This window comes from Taudactylus pleione, unplaced genomic scaffold (genome assembly GCF_031769625.1).
Source record: "Taudactylus pleione unplaced genomic scaffold, aTauple2 ptg000093l, whole genome shotgun sequence".
Lineage (NCBI taxonomy): Eukaryota > Metazoa > Chordata > Amphibia > Anura > Myobatrachidae > Taudactylus > Taudactylus pleione.
Genome location: NW_028284495.1, coordinates 31273229 through 31291081, shown reverse-complemented (window position 1 = coordinate 31291081; position 17853 = coordinate 31273229). Strand labels below are relative to the sequence as shown.

Below are 17853 nucleotides of genomic sequence, written 5' to 3'. Positions count from 1 at the left end.
GTTTGCTGTGCCCCTAAAAAATGACCAAAAAATTGTTGTTTCAACAGGAAACCAAAAAAATATATATATATATATATATATATATATATATATAGGACAGACATGAAAACATGCACATGCAGATATGACTACAATGACTCAATAGGACAGACATGAAAACATGCACATGCAGATATGACTACAATGACTCAATAGGACAGACATGAAAACATGCACATGCAGATATGACTACAATGACTCAATAGGACAGACATGAAAACATGCACATGCAGATATGACTACAATGACTCAATAGGACAGACATGAAATCATGCACACGCAGTTAGGGCCCACAAGATAAACTTGAAAACCACAGTCCAGAACACTTACTTTCCGCAATCTGCATGCGAAAGCATGCCAGCAAGCGGGGCGTCCGCCGGTGTAGGTCCGACCACCTGCGCTCCAGCTGGCCAATATGTCGGCGTGAGCCGAAGGAGCGCAGGCGTCGACGTACCTCCGCATATGCGGAACGCTTGCGCCTGTTGGAGATGGGTGGAGGCTGACTGGTGATCCTCCTGTCCATCACCTCCGTCAGCACCAGCAGTTCGCGCCTGGTGAATGCGGCGGATCTCATGATGGCAATGGTGTTTTTTTTACAAAATATTTTTAATAAAGCACCACAAAAAAATTTGATTGGCTAATGTATTTGGGAAATTAACAGGACAAATTCTATTGGTTAGTGTATGAGTCATGTGTTCGACAGGGCCACAAATCTCTGGAGAGTTATGATTGGCTTGATGCAGTGACATGCGTAAGCAAATTTAAATAAAGAAATGAACCACAGAAAAATTGTGGGGAGACAAACAAATAGAACAATTGTTTAATTGGGGCTAACATGTCTTTGGAACAATAAAAGCGAAGGTTTCAGCCGTACGTATTCTGCGAGCAAATACAAACACGGACAAGATTAAAGTTTATTGCATTGTGTTGAAAAAAAAAAACCAATTAAGCTAATTGATACATTGATTGGCATGATACGATTGAGGGAGGTAGGCCGAAAAAACGAGCAGGTAATCGGAATCTGACAGTCCCACTTCCGGTTTGTACTTGTGCGTGCGTTCCCTTCAAGCCATTTCGGGGATGTACGCTCGCTATTTGGCACGCTCGTTAGTCAGAGGAGGGGTCGCCTGAGTTTGGGGCGGATTTTTAGCTGCGTAGGAAAAAACGAGCGAGTGCTTGAATTTAAATATTTTTTTACGTACGGCGAACGTGCGTACGCCCACTTGCGAGTGGGTCTGAATGAGGGCCATAGATTGTATTAGATATAAACCTTATATTTAGCTGTTGTAATGGCTGTGTTTTTATGTTTCGATAAACTTACTTAGCATTTGTTTTCTAGGTACTATAACTGGGTGCTGGCTGCTCCTATGATCCTGAGTCTACAAGTGTTTCATAAGAGCTTACCGAAGGTTAATGTCATGCTTGTCTATACTTTACACCTGACCTCTGACACTTTAATGTGTGCAGCATGTTTTCAGCATTCTCTGCGATAACTGTATTACAGAATACCATTGAGTCATGGGTAAAGGAAAAGATGCCGAAGCAATCCAGGAGGTGGTGGTTCTGGCGGAAGAGAGAAAGCATGGTCAAACAGGTAATGACATGACTTACACAGGCATAATTATACAGTGTACCCAGCATGCTCTATCACCTATTGTCAGCCAAATGCTCAGATTTTACCAAGAATACTTCATGTATTACCAATGAGAATACTTGCAGAAAATCATACTGTAATATTTTTCTAACTTTTTTTTTTCGCCTTTAAAGCCAGACACAAAGGAGAAGCAACTGGATTCAGAAGTGACCAGCGAGCAAATAGAAATAAAGGAACCAACAAAAATCCGGTATCTTTCCTACTGTTTCATTTTATATGCTACAACCTGCAAATACAAGTAGATTTTACAATACACAAATATTGCTCCTTAAATCCCTCTATATTCTCCCACCATCTACAGTATGTGTATATGTTTTCTTATTTTGTACTCTTATGGTACATATTCATTTTGTTCTTCACTAGATATTTTAGGCAGCAAGCGGCTCCCATAGGATTGCAGAAACATCTCGCCAACATATCACATTAATTTTGTCTTACCCTTTATCTTTTTTTAAGAGTCTTTATATCTTTTATATTTGCCTGCTTTTTTGTACATCTCCGAAGAATGGTTCCAGAGCGGAAGGCAAAGTAACAAGGGCAGGGGTCGTGGTGATGCGATGCACTTTATGACCAAGAGCCGTGGTGATGGCTTTTTGGCCATGTTCTCACACTTGAGATTCACATAAACTATCAGTGAGGTCTTGATAACACAATTTCCCAATTAAGTGGGCAGAATGAGAAGGTTCCTGCTCCACAAAATGTAGGAGTCTACTGGACATTGTGTTTGAGTAGGCGAGTATGTCTTTACTCTCACTGGTGGCTCTGCTTCTATAATGCTTCATAATTGCTCCCTTTTTATGTAGGTTGGTTATATTTTATGAAGTTTATCTTTTATAATGAGAGAAGCATGTCATTCTATTTGTTCCCTGTTTCCTCGGGGCTGGTTATAGTTTATGAAGTATAACTTCACTTTTATAATGATAGAATTATGTAATCCAAACCCCATTTTATCATTTCCTGCTCTTGATCTTTTAATACAGTAAAGCTGTGCGAATAGGACTTTTTATTAGGCATACTTCCTAAGTTCTTATGATTTATTGAATAGACCTTTAGTCATGACAAAGAAAACAAACAGTCCGGACACAGCTATTCTTCATTGCCCTGTTTGGAGCGATGAAAATAAAGTCTGTCGTGGATAGAGTTTAATTGGCTATTATGATTCATAAGCTCACACATAACCTCATGCCTGGCTGTCTTCCATGCACCTGAGAAGATGTTTGTTACGGGAATGAAACAGTAAATGAACATTCACACTTGCTGCGTACACCTGCTTTGTGTTACTGCTTGGCATGTTGCTTTATTACTGCCATGTAGGGTGAGTGCTTGTTTCTCTGTGAGCTTGTGTCCATACAAGACGACTTGTGGTGGGTTTTTTTTTTTTTTTTTGTAAAGCAATTGACTTTCCCATCTATCCCCACACACTCTTTTTCAGTATGTTTCTTTTTTCTTACAGTGGTACTAATTATCCACACTAGCTCTGTGCTTACGATAAGATTTTAAGTTTTTAGTTATTGTAGCATTTATACTGGCAAAGCCATTTGTTGCATTTAGCAATTTGTGCTATAAAGAAGAAAATAGGACATTGTTTAGCATTTTTTTTTTTTATAGCAAAGTAGTGTTTTACTTTACTTGTATGTCTTTACCAAGGTAGTATGTTTTGCAACATAGGGGCTTGTAAATATACTGTGAGGCAGATGTTTGGTTGCCAGGCACCGCAACAGAATGTGTTCAATTACCACAAAATCAGACGTAAGCAGTTGTGATGAGGTCCCCAATCACATATAAAATTGAAAAAGGAAAATACACAGCGCTATGTCTGATGTTACAAAAAGTATCCACATTTGTGATTGTAAACAAACACACAACAGTCTCCTTAATATCAGATGGTTAGAGTAGTGCATTGGTTTAAAAGTAAGTATGGTTGTAGCCTGACACAGTAGTAATAATATTTTCGTGATGGCATCTGAGATCATGTTTGCTGGCACCCAGCTCTCACCCTTTTCTTGTTGAAATCCTACTGGAGGTACATTTCCATGTTATGAGTCACTTTACCCTATGAAGAAATTGGCTAAACTGAAGAAACGCGTTAGTTTTGTAATATACATCATACTCTTCTGATTGTCATTGTGAGTGGCTACATTGGGCCTGATTCAGAGCCGCTTGTAAGCGGACGCTTGTTCGTTCCGAGCGATGTTTGCCCAACTGCGCATGCGTACGGATTTTAATACGCATGCGCGAACCAGTCAGTGCGGCCGAAATTCGTTTGTTCGCTAAATAGCGAATGCCTGCTATTTTGAGTGACAGGAGGAGGCATATGTGGGTGGTAACAGGGGAAGGTGCTTGAAAACGGGGAGTGGAGAGCCGAACGCAGGCGTGCTTAAAGGTCAAAACGGGCGTTTTATGGGTGTGCATAATTAATACAGCAGCGTCATTGACCACGTCACTGGGTTATTTTATAGTCAGAACTGCTCGCAAGATTGTGGTAGGAAAAACCAACCACAAGAATAGCGAGCAGTTCATACGCTGGTCGATGTACTTGATTAATCTAATAAATAGCGGACATGACGTAGGATGCGAGCGGCCAGGGGGCATAGTTATCCAAAAAACGACCGCAAGTTTTGTTCACTCGTTCAGACATGGTGGCGTCAACAGACCGCAAAGAGCGAACAGTTCATTTGAATAGCCACCCCCTTTTCCTGAACGACTGTCCGCAAATAGCGTCCGGCTCTGAATCAGGCCCATTGTTCCCAAGATCTTGTGCTATACAGAGAAGTTGGACATTGTATAACATAGAGCCTTTATTGGTGATTGCACAGTCCGGGTACAAAGACACAACCGGTAATCTACCTCTAGGGAGGCCAATCCTGGGCCTTTTTTTCAATCCCTGGATTGAGTTGATCAATGAGAAATAAAATATACATACATAATAATCATGGCCCAGCCATTACACCCCTCCCTCCCCACCCCCCCTTCCCCCAGGAGTAATGACTTCACTGACTCACCCAGTCTCTGACTCCAGTGACAGTCTGACTCTCTTTGTCCTCCTCTCCAAAAGAGCAGCCAGTAACAGAGGGGTGCCCAGGCAGCAGAGCAGGCACTGTCTCACTGGGTGTAGGGCTTGGCGGTGTGGCATGGCAGCAGCAGGGCTCCCTCATCCTCCCGTCTCCAATCGGTATACTCCAGGGCCAGAATTTTTGTGACAGCCACACCTTGCCGTTGCCATTCACTGCCTGTGTGAGTAGCACCTCCGTCCTCTGCCTAAAGATTCCTGGAGGGGGACGGACGGCGGGTCGCCGTGCACAGCCGGGCAGCTTCTGAGCCGAGTGCTCAGCGCTGCCTGACATAAACCACTCATGCTGCATGCGCAGCTCAATCCGGAAATCCGGGGATTGAAACCTCCACTTGTGGTATTCAAATCCCGGCAAATTTGGGCCCAAATCCCAAGATCTCAAGGAGGATTTCAATGAGAAAAGTATGAGAGGATGGGGAAGAAGGTTATGGATCTAGACATTGCTCTCTTACTCTACGTTTCACTTACAGTGGACAGAACTTCACAGCAATACACAGTGCAAAATCCTTGAACATATAAAATGTCACATGTAATAAAGAGAGTTCCAGTGTCCCATTAATATAAGTCATAATTTAGGGTACACGAAAGATTTGGAACTGAAGTAGTAAGTTGCTGGACTGTGATGCTACTTTTACTAGTGCACATCTATTTTTCTGCCTGCCAGCAAACTAGGCGCACTCACCAACAAATGTGCAGGATGTTTCACAAGTGCAAAAGCTGAGCCAGTTGCAGTGTGCATTCTGCGTACTTGGCAAGCGGCCTCAGCTCTGTTTTGCCTTTTTTCTCTACATCTTATGGTGCATACACACGATCAGATTTTTTCTTCAGATATGGACGATAACGATTTAAAAATCGTTCAGTCGTTCATATCTGAAGGAAAATCGTTCATATCTGACATGCCTGAACGATGGGCGATCAACGATGCGCGTTCCCGTTTGTCAGATAACGATATCTGACATCTGATGGGTTTGCAGTCAGACTTGGACGATTCCATTCATTTTAATGCAGTCAAAAATCGTTCAATCGTTCAAATCGTTCAGAACTTTGGTCAAATCGTTCAGATCGTTTAATCGTTCAATCGTTCATCTGACAAGTCTGACAAATCTGACCGTGTGTACGCTCCATAAAGGTGCATACACACGATCAGATTTTTCCTTCAGATATGAACGATAACGATTTAAAAATCGTTCAGTCGTTCATATCTGAAGGAAAATCGTTCATATCTGACATGCCTGAACGACGGACGATCAACGATGCGCGTTCCCGTTTGTCAGATAACGATATCTGACATCTGATGGGTTTGCAGTCAGACTTGGACGATTCCATTCATTTTAATGCAGTCAAAAATCGTTCAATCGTTCAAATCGTTCAAAACTTTGGTAAAATCGTTCAAATCTTTCAAATCGTTTAATCGTTCAGTCGTTCATCTGACAAATCTGACAAGTCTGACAAATCTGACCGTGTGTACGCTCCATAAGCTGTTGCTTATTTCCTAACTAAATCCAGAATTGTCTAATGGTACACATGGGAATAGCTGTGCTGTTATACTCAGTATACACTAAATGTTGCATGAAATGGCTGTAGAGCTCTTCAGACAGTTCATTATTTGGTCACTGGGTAACTAATGTCTGTGCCTTAAATGGATGTCATTTGGTATAGAAAAGTTTAAGGTATAGGTTCTCTCCTGAATAATTTGTTACATTGTGTTTCATTAGGCTGTCTACAGAGGACAATACTTCAAGTGACGAGGACTCCTTGGAACTGAAACAGATAAACATTGAAGCTGCTCCTGTGCAGCATCAGAGCCACAGTGGTACCACATCTTACCGTAAGACCCTGCGCCTGTCTTCAGAACAAATAGTATGTAGTATTTATTCACAGTTTAAAAGATTGTCATTTATATTATTATTATCTTTTGTTTATATTTTTGAACAAGAGTTCTGTAGCATCTTACATAAGACTAACAACATTGCACAAGTATAGAATAGTACATACATGGCGGTAACTTAAATTTATACATGAATAAGTAGTTGTATCACTTGGGGGTGCGGGCTGTACCAGGTGACACCATCCGAGAGGGTGACGCCAAAATAGCAGAGCTGCTCTCTATTCTGGTGTAACCCCCTCTAATGTTTTCACCAAGCAGCGCTGATAGCAGTGATGCACACATCATCCACACTGTACACCGAGAGGCTGGGCTGCCCAGCAGCTCCCAGAACACTGAGCAAGCCCCCATTGTGACCCAAAATGTCATCCAACTGGGCTTTGCATGCACGAGGCCATGCCCCCTTCCGTGAGAACAAGGGGAACACGAACGGGGGTGTCAGGCATTTTAAGCGCACTGGGTGATGCTACTGATTAAAGTGCTTAGATAATTATGTACAGCATACAGAGGGGAGAGGGTCCTGCTTACTGTAGTTTAGGGAATGGTTTGATACAAAGAGGTAGAGGTGAGTGGACATGTGCAATGCAGAGGTTGGGCAATTAGGAGGAAGGCTTTCAGGCTTTAATAATGGTGAGTTTCAAGGCCATTTTTAAAGGCTTTGAGGTTGGGGCAGTTTTATTGGGTGTAGGAAGGCATTCCAAAGCATGGGAAAAGTCCTGAAGATGAGTGTAGAAATGGCTAAGCAGGGAACAGGAAAGGCAGCAGTCATTGGGCTGGAGATTGAGTGGAAATGTAGGGTGGGGAGACATGGTTTAGGACTCAAGCATTAATATCCTTTAACATCTGGACTATAATGGCGGAGTTTGGGAACCTCTGGTTTAGGCCTTTATTAGGTGAGTGAGAGGAGTTTAAATTTGTTTCTGAGTAGAATAGGGAGCCAGTGGTGCAACTGGCAGAGGGGGCAGTCGAGGTTGAGTGTAGAGAGAGGAAAATTAGAAGGGCTGCAGTGTTAAGCATATTCTGAAGAGGTGCGAGACGGAGGAGAGGATGGTTCCTATCATTTTTGACGCTATAATTAATATTGTTTTCTTATTGCCTGATTCATAATACTTTTATTATGTCTGAATAAAAAATTGTAATGGACAATAAAGATTGTAGAAAGAAGACAGCAGCAGACAGACTTGGATTGGTCCCAATACATATGGTGGACAATTAGCTGACCCCTTGACCCCCAATAAATTATTCCAGGGAATAAATAAATGAGCCTCTGACATTCCTGGTTTCGTAGCTGGTGTAAGAGAAATTATATTAATTTAAAAATGTATTAATGTTTCTTCTGTCACCCAAACTTAAGTGCAAAAACCCGGGTATAGTATCACATTTATACTAATGTATGTTTCCTCACGCTCATGGGTGAGTTGTTTTGTAGTAAGTGCATGGTAAGCAGATGTTTCTATAAACATAAAGTGATCACTAAGATTGCCATGTATCATTGTCCTAATGTCTGTGTATTGATAGATTTTTCAGTAGAAACATGGCACATGTTAGGGGCTCCCATGTTTATCTCACTGGTCAGTTTTTTTTTTTGTTTTTTTTTATTTGTTGATAATTGGGTAGAACCTGAATTTATTTGGTAAATAACTGTGGAAATCACCAAAAATGTTTTACTGATTTGAGACACTTCAGTTTGCTTTCAAACCAGTGAGATTGAGAAAAGACATGCTTGGCGTCTTTTCCTCCTTCAGTTCTTGTTCTCCGCATATAACTTATAAGTTCTAAGGACAAGTCCCACTGGTTCTGAGTACTATTTTAGAGTACTGCTTTGGAGTCCTGGCGGTCATGTGACCAGCAGTTCCGGCACAGACATATGACACGCATTCCAGTGGGTGTTTTCACCCTTCTCCCTCCCCGCCTTCTCCCTAACACTCCCGGCACACTTCTGAGAATGTGAAGATTGTGCCTGTCGACATGTTGATTCATGTCGATATTGTAAATGTGGACTGGATACTCTACAGGCAGTTGTAAGGGCCAAGGGGATTTGAGGAGACAATTTGACAAAATGCCCTATCTTTTCAGTACTGGCACCTAGGGACTTGGGGTATTCTCGTTTGAATGAGAGGTGTCTTCTATTTCAAATCATGCTGCTCCTGAGAACTTATTCTCTAGTGATCATGTATGATGACCAGAGAATAACCCATACACTGAAGAAAACATTAAGAAGAGGGGAGTTCCTTCTTTTAAGTGATCGGAATGGGTATGTAATCCCGGCTGTCGGGTGCCTCCTGTCACAATACCGACAGCGGCCTCCCGATGGTTGGTAGCTCGACAGGGTCGGGTAAGTATACTTACCCTAACCCCTTCTCACCTTAACCCTTCCTTCTTGTAGCCTAACTCTAACTCTCCCTGCTAGTGCCTAAACCTAAGTTTCCCCCCTTCGTGCGTAAAGCACTAAGGGCGCACCGGCTTACTGGATTCCGGCGTCGGGATTAAGATAGGCGTTGGTATTTTGACGCCTATCTCATAACTATATCCCCTAGTGATCATGTGTAATAGTGTAGTATCCCTTCCATTTAACTACATTTGCAACAGAGAGCCTTTGTCCTTTATGAATGAGACAACAGAGAAATGTCTGATAACCCTAACAGCTGTTGCAGTGTCTATATTGAATGAAAGGTTATTTACTCATCAGCTGGGGATAGTGGTATAGGTCTATCCTGTAAAAGCAAAAACAGCTGTTCTGCTTCCAGCTTGCCCAGGTGTGTTATGCACAGTGGAAAGAACAAAGTGACTGATGAACTCTGAGTACGATTCAGAGAAGTCTGCTAAGGGAATGAAGAAATGGATTACAGGTCAAGTCAGTGCAGTCAGATCCCACAATTAGTCACAACATTGTGGTTGCAAACATCTCTTGTATGTGAGCGGATGCATGACTCAAGCTGTATTTTAGGTGGTTTATCTGTGTGATCATTTTAACCCATGTCTTAGAGGTGCTTCACCAGTTCCTTATCATGTTCCCTCCCAGTGCATGGAATCCCTGTTGGGGACTGCATACCTTAATGAATATGTTGGGGCATAGTTTTACGAACAGATATTACTAAAATATTTAAAAAACAAAATAGAGTACAGATATGGGATGTATCACACTAAGGGGTCTATTTACTAAGCTCTGTTAGGAGATAAAGTGAACGGAGGTAAGGAACCAGCCAATCAGCTCCTGTCATTTTTCAAATGCTGATTGGCTGGTACCTTATCTGTTCACTTTATCTCCTAACAAAGCTTAGTAAATAAACCCCTTAGATCAGTAGTAAAACCACTATCCATGAAATTCCAAAAGCAATATATAGAAAATGTTTGTAATGTTATAATGCTGTCACGCTCTGAACTATTAAAAGCACTTCCTTACCGCTCCGGTGCCTATCCAGGATAGTACAGAGGTCCCGGCTGGTGCTGAGGTCTGTCTGTGCTGTTCCGAAGTTCTCCAATTCTCCAACATCGGATTCAAATCCATCAAGTTTTTCAAATCATCAGCATCGATCTCAAACCGATCCAGCTCTCAATCCAGCATCATCGGTCCCAATCCGATTCTGCTCATTCACTCAGTATTATCTCAATTTCTCATTTCAACCTTCTGTTTAATAAATACATTCCATTCTTGTTCTCACCTTCGGGCCCATCATCCTCTGCAGCACTTCTACCTCCTCACAGCAATACATGAGGAGGTGCTGGCTTAAGCCACCCAGGTTTATTCAGACATACAAAGGCTCCTCTTCAGCCTCCCACGCCAGTTCCAGCCCAAATCAATCCTCAGGCATGACAACTGCCCTTTGATTTTATAATAAAACCATGATAACATCACTGTGAGGAGCGCTGCTAAACAAGCAAAGTCTGGAGCAGCGTAGAGAAAGATTGGGGTCATTTAGTTAACCCTTAAACTGAAGGTTAAGAGCACCTACATACCAACATATGCACATACTTTTTCTTACTGTGACTTTGTATTACCACATTACTTGCAGCCTTAAAGCATGCATTATTTTCCTTATTGTGATAAGCCAGCCTTACAGACTCTGATCATCGTGCTTGGACATAGAACTAAGTGACTGGATCGCTGTCCACGTTGGTCAAGAAGGGATCCGGTAAGCAGTTCAGGACAGAGGACCTCATTCAGACCCGGTCGCAAGCGCTGAGCGCTCGCAACCGGGTCGATGTTAAGGACCTGCGCACGCGCAGCGTCCGCACTGCGCGTGCTTAAGCCCCGGAGCGAGACAAACTTTCTGGCTCCGGAGCTCACTACAAAAGGGGCGGCTGTCGATGTTGATCGACAGCTCGGCCCGTTTTATAGGCGGGGCGGGGGGAGGCTACACAAACGAACGCCTGCCGTTTTGTGGGCGGCCGCACTGACATCAGCAGTGATGTCAGTGGGGTGTTTCCTGCTCGATCAGAGCAGGAAGCTCCCTGGGGCTTGCGGTTGCCCGACACCCAACCTTAGGGTCTCGTCGCAAGCCCCAATGGTCGCGATGGTCTTGACCATCAACCTGGTCGGTCGCTAAGCTGTGGGTGGTAACCCACAGCTTACCTAGCGACCAGGAGGCCGCACTAAAAAATAGAAGCGGCCGCCCTCATTCAGAACGATCGCTTGCTTCTTGCGAGCGCCTCTGAATGAGGGCCAGAGTCTATTAAATGTGTACTGTTGAATCCTGAGAGACGCAGCAGCTGAAACTTCCATTATCTAGAGACCTCTCTCCTGGAGCCAATTTCAGCTTCAAAATGTGTTGGACTTTTAGCAGAAATACTGGAAGTTAGTGTAAACCTCGAGTTTTAACCTCGAGAAAACCCATTGGTGAAGACGAAACCTATCAGGTCACAATACCCAGTTTGATTGTATTATTATTATTATTCCCTCATACAGTCAGTTTAAATTTATGCTCCTCTTTAACAAGCTTATTCTTTGTTCACGTTATTATTAAGATTTCTACCTCAGGGTCCTTAGGGATCCACAGGGATACCTTGGGGTATAGGGCTTGGCTCCATCCATGGGCACCACATAGTTAAAGATGTCCATCCCAGGATGCACCGGGCCCCCTCCTATACCCCGCCCAAGGCCAAGGCACCTCAGTTTCAGTAGGTGCCTGGCCGGGAGCTGGGTTATCACAAATGGGGGCTGTGTGTAACAGCCCCTGAAGATCTTCAATGAGCGGTAGCATAGGACAGTCCAGCGGACGTCCATGCCATGCTATCGCTCCGACACCCCCGCCGGTGCCGACCACCGGTAGTGATCCTGGGAACTCGGCGGGCTCTTGGGGGTTCCAGCTAGCGGAACCCCCGGGGGCCGCGGACTGTGGCCGGATGTACAGGGGGCTGCATAAGGTAAGCAGCGGGCGTCTGGGGTAGGCGCCCGCTGACTCACAGATAAATCAATATAGAACAATAGTGATCCACATTAAATAGGGCTGCAAGGGAACTGAAGTGGTTTTCACAAATCACCGTAATATGTCAGAAAAGAGAAAAAGGTTGTTCCCAAGCGCTCCTAATGGGAGTGGTGGACAGTATTTTAAATGTCTTTCTTATTCAATTATCCGTGCGTGATGTGATTACACCACTTAATCAATCCAAGTGAAATACTACTATGTAAATGTCACTGTCCCAGAAAAGTTTTAAATAATTCACCGTAACTTCTGTTATATCAGGTCGTCATTCAAAGCTTTGTTTAGATTCCTCCATCCAAGGAAACACCTCCTTTATACAGGTATCTTTCAGTGTGCATACATGCAAAACAAAAAAGGGGGTTGCCACAATAGTGTGAAATCTTCACAATTTTTAATAAAGTTTAAAAAGCACAAATGGATGCGTACCATAAATGACCTTTCAAGTGAGGTACACTGTAGAACATATAGGGGTATTAGTATGCTCCCCCTATAAAGCATTACCTTCCCAGTCTGGGTACTCCAAATGTAATCACCCGCTGGCTCACAGTCCAGCGTCCACTATACTGCCTGGGGACGGCAGTATAGTGGAGCCAGGCGGATGCCTGTGCTCTCCACTAGACCACCGGGGATGCGGGGCTGGAGCGTTGCTGAACACGCTCCAGCATCCCGGGGGGTTAATAGCCTGCCAGGGGAGGATGCCTTCCCTGTAGAGCACAGGAGGCTCCTCCCCATCACTGCTCTCCGGCGCCTTCCACTGCGCTTTTGGCAGGCTGAGGCATTGATCCTCCCCAGGCCCGCCTCCCGTCATCCTCCGGCGGCCATTTTATGAGGAACAGACGCTGTGATGCAGGGTGTGGAGCCTGGGTGCCCCTTGCATACCTCTCCTCCAGATAAGGTCAGCGTATGTAGCGCTATAACTGCCAGGCTGTAGGTCTGAATTTCTGCATTGTATGTGACTTGTGCTAGTGCTGTGTGTCTGAATATATTCTCCTGTCAGCCATTTTAGCTATCCCTATTTCTTCCTCCTGACCAGCCCTCTCAGTGCCAGTACTGTCAGGGTGGGAATCTGCCTCACAGTTTAAGACGTTATTGCTGTGAAAGAGTGTCACATACCACTATGTCCAGTGAGAGGAGCACCTCTCCTATTTTTCTGCTCCAGATGTAAAGCAGGTGTGGGGGAGGGGGCAGTACTTCAGGATGGGCTATGTCCTGCATGTTTGGCCATTCCTGGTACCTCTGCTGTACCCAGCACCTCTCAGGAACCACCTTGGCCTTGACTGTCCTTGTAACTCGGCTGGCAGCCCCTCCTGCGTTTCCACAATTGGGGTTCGCACAGCAGGCGGTAGTCCCGCCTCCAGTTCTAGGGGTCCAGGGGCCGATAGTAATGACACAGTGCCCCCCGCAACAGGTCCTTACTCCGGCAGACCCAGGTTTGTCTAATTCTGGGGTTTGTAGCACTCAGCAGGATCAGTCTAGACCTGCTAAAAGACCGTTATTGTCATATCCATCCGCACAGGATGATGAGGATAACGGGTCGGACACTGACACTCCTCAAGCAGGGGCAGAAGCTAAGTCTAGCATTTACATTTCAGGGCTCATACGGGCAGTCCGTGCGGCCATGATAATTACGGATGACAACTTACCTGCAGCGCCTACTCATGCTTATTTTAAGGAGGTTAAAGGTGGTCAGCTAGTTGATCACATGGAAGAGGCGTGGAAATCTCCGGGAAAAAGATTTCAACCTCACAAGCGCCTTGCCCGTGCATATCCCTTTGCGGAAGATTATTTCACTAAATGGGAGTCTCCTCCTCAGGTGGATTCTCATGTGATGCGCTTAGTAAAGAGCGCAACTTTTCCTATGCCGTCTATGTCTCCTCTGATGGATGCTACAGACCGTAAGGTTGAGGTGTGCCTTAAGTCTATCTATTCCCTTTCTGGAGGAGCATCTAGACCAGCTACGGCTGTCTGCTGGGTGGCCCAGGCTATGGAAAGATGGGCAGAAGCTTTGGAAGCATCATTTGCTTCTGAGGGTACAAGCGAACAGGTGGTGTTAGTGGGTAACCTTTGGGATTCCACTACGTACATTAACGAAGCAGCTTTGGATCTGAGCCTGCTTCTAGCATTTCCTCAGCGGCTGTGGCCGCTCGAAGCTCCTTGTGGTTACGTTCTTGGAGGGCGGAAGCTGAATCCAAGAAAGGCTTGGAATGCTTACCCTACATTGGGCAGATCCTGTTTGGGCCAGCTCTGGACAAAATAGTGGACACGCTGGCGGCTGCCAAATCTGCATGTCTACCTTCAGCCCCGACTCCGTCTGGGTCTAAAAATCTGTCCTTTTGGCCCTATCGCCCTCCGGAAAAACCTAAGGTTCAGTCTTTTCCGAGACCTTCAAGCCCCAAAAAGAACACTAAAACCAAGAAACAAGCTTGGAGTACCAGACGTCCAGCCGCCAAGCCTGATGACAAACCCTCAGCCTGATGGGTTGGGCCTCCCCTTGGTGGACCCCAAGGTGGGAGGCCGACTTCTGCGATACGCCCAGTGTTGGTACAAAAGCACCACAGACACTTGGGTAAGGGAGATGGTATCCCAGGGATATGCCCTCTCCTTCCGCAGAAGGCCTCCTCATCAGTTCTTTATAACAGCACGTCCTTTAGATCCAACGAAGGCTCTAGCGATCCAAGAGGCGGTGCGTTCTATGCTTCAGATGGGAGTAATAGAACCTGTTCCGTTATCCCTGAGAGGGACCGGATATTACAGGCTCTACCATTTGGCTCTACCGTTTGGCCTCTCCTCGGGTGTTCTCAAAAGTAATGGAGGTCATGGCGGCACACCTGCGGTTGCAGGGAGTTTGCCTGTTACCTTACTTGGACGACCTTCTGTTGTTGGCAGGGTTGCAACAGGTCCTTTGCAGCCATCTACAACTGACAATATCAGTATTTCAGGCTCACGGCTGGTTAGTGAATTGAAAGAAGTCTTCTCTAATTCCTTCTCAGAGAATGGTCCATCTCGGGGCATTGTTGGATTCTCAGCAACAGAGGATCTTCTTGACGGAGGAAAAGATAGCCCTGTTGCAGTCCAAGATACGCAATGTTCTAAGCAATCGCCGAGTGTCTCTTCTCTCAGTAATGAAGTTACTGGGTTCCATGGTGTCAACGTTCGACATGGTGGAGTATGCCCAGTTCCATTCCAGGCTTCTGCAGATATTGATCCTGTCCAGATGGAAGTGCGCCTGTCTTTGACTTGGTGGTTACAAAAGTCCCATCTTAGCAGGGAATGTCAGTTTTGGATTTCGGATTGGGTCCTTCTAACAATGGATGCCTGCCTTCGGGGCTGGGGTGCTGTGACCGGCCCACACGTCTTCCAGGGCCGGTGGATGTCAGAGAAATCGGACCTGCCGATCAATATATTGGAAATTCGAGCAGTGTCCAAGGCGCTGCAGCATGCAAGACCGTTCCTGCTGGGGAAACCTGTGCAGGTTCAGTCAGACAACGCCACCACGGTGGCTTACCTAAATCGTCAGAGAGGAACTTGAAGCCAAGCGGCTCTAAGGGAGGTGTCCCACATCCTGACTTGGGCAGAAGGCAATCTTCCAGCCATTTCGGCCGTCTTCATTCCGGGTGTGCTCAACTGGGAAGCGGACTTCCTCAGCCGCCACCATGTACACCCTGGGGAATGGTCTCTTCACCAGGAGGTGCTCCAACTCCTGGTGGACAAGTGGGGTCTTCCTGAAATAGACCTCATGGCCTCCAGATACAACCGCAAGCTGTGGGCGTACGGATCCCGAACAAGAGACGCAGGAGCTCTCCTGGTGGGAAGCTCTGTCAGCACGATGGAACTTCCAATTCGTGTACCCGTTTCCTCCGTTCTCCCTGCTGCCTCTTGTAATTCGAAAGTTTAGGCAGGAAGGAGGCAAGATCCTGCTGGTGGCCCAAACGGAGTTGGTACTCGGATCTTCAGTGTCTGTCCATCGACACTCCATTGCTATTACCTCACGGCCGGATCTGTTGTCTCAGGGTCCTTGCCTCTACCCGGACCTGAGTCTGCTATCTTTCACGGCGTGGCTCTTGAGACTTACCTCTTGAGGTCCAAGGGTTTCTCTAGAGCAGTGGTGAATACCATGCTACATGCTCGGAAGCCGGCTTCAGCTAGAATTTACCACAGGGTGTGGCATACCTATTTTGAGTGGTGTCGCCCTAAAGCGTATGATCCTCACGAGTTTCGGATAGCAAGAGTGTTGGCTTTCCTACATGCGGGCTTGGATTTAGGTCTACGCCTCGCCTCACTGAAGGTGCATGTTTCTGCCCTGTCGGTTTGGTTTCAACGTAGGATTGCTACGCAGCCTGATATCCGTACCTTTATGCAGGGTGTCCTTCGCATCCAGCCTCCCTATGTCCATCTGGTAGCTCCATGGGATCTGGCTGTGTTCCTGAAGGCGCTCCAGGGTCCTCCATTTGAATCTTTGGGTTCCGTGGATTTGAAATGGCTTACGGCAAAGACAGTGTTCCTTTTGGCTATTGCTTCAGCCAGAAGAGTGTCGGATTTGTGGGCTCTTTCGTGTCGTCCCCCATTTCTAATTTTTCATTCGGATAGGGCAGTACTTCGTACCCGTTCCGACTTCCTTCCTAAAGTAGTGTCTAGTTTCCACATTAACGAGGAAATTGTGGTCCCAGCCTTTAATTCATCTGATCTCTCGGCTGGTGAGGCTTCTTTGGATGTGGTACGGGCTCTGCGAATTTTACGTGGACCGTACCAGTTCTTTAAGAAAATCTGACTCTTTGTCCTATGTGGATTTCATAAGAGGGGTTGGCCTGCAAATAAACAGACTTTGGCATGCTGGATCTGCATGGCTATCTCTGAGGCATACACTCATGAGGGGCTTCCATTGCCACCCTCTGTGAAGGCTCATTCTACAAGGTCTGTGGGGCCTTCGTGGGCAGCTCGACGTGGTGCCTCGGCTGTTCAGCTTTGCAAGGCGGCCACGTGGTCCCCTGTCCATACTTTCGTAAGGCATTACGCCATTTGCTTCTCAGGATGCTTCCTTCGGGCGGCGGGTTCTCCTCTCTGCACAGGAGCATCCCCTCCCTTGAAGGATACTGCTTTGGGACATCCCCATGGTATCCCTGTGGATCCCTAAGGACCCTGAGTTAGAAAACAGGAGATATGGTAAGAACTTACCTTTGTTATCTCTGTTTCTACGAAGTCCTTAGGGTCCACAGGGCGCCCGCCATGACGCCCTGTGCTTCTGTAGGGTGTTGTTCTGGTCGCCAGTTTCTGTCTCCTTTTTCTGTGAGAATGTGAATCGTGTGTGTTCCAGACTTTCTTCTTCCTTTTTCCTCTCTCCCGGCCTATGGCTTGATACTAAAACTGAGGTGCCTTGGCCTGGGGCGGGGTATAGGAGGGGGCCCGGTGCATCCTGGGATGGACATCTTTAACTATGTGGTGCCCATGGCTGGAGCCAAGCCCTATACCCCACGGTATCCATGTGGACCCTAAGGACTTCGTAGAAACAGAGATAACAAAGGTAAGTTCTTACCATATCTCCTGTTTTTTATACTGCTATTTACTTTTTGGATAGTCCAAAAATAATGTAAGCAAGTGGACCTGTATGCATTTTTTAAGTTTGTCAGTTTGAACATTGACTGTAGTGTTCTGAAAGGTTAACTATGTAAAATAAAATGGCTTCTCTGGAGAACTGTCATTCATGGACACAGGACCTGGTTTAGAGATTTTCACAAAGCCGATATTTATGCAGACCAAGCGATTGTTTTCTATTGTGCATGCGCGA

The 17853-nt window shown here is 45.7% G+C and overlaps 1 protein-coding gene across 1 annotated transcript in view; it reads left to right on the top strand.

Annotated features, from left to right (window-relative positions):
* The window catches only part of LPIN2 (lipin 2), a 183511-nt gene that overhangs the window by 122544 nt on the left and 43114 nt on the right, over nucleotides 1-17853 (top strand). Inside the window, exons 11-14 of the mRNA XM_088469640.1 lie at nucleotides 1379-1448; nucleotides 1544-1633; nucleotides 1807-1883; nucleotides 6479-6623. Coding sequence (XP_088325766.1) covers nucleotides 1379-1448; nucleotides 1544-1633; nucleotides 1807-1883; nucleotides 6479-6623 — 382 coding nt within the window. The remainder of the gene's footprint in view (nucleotides 1-1378; nucleotides 1449-1543; nucleotides 1634-1806; nucleotides 1884-6478; nucleotides 6624-17853) is intronic.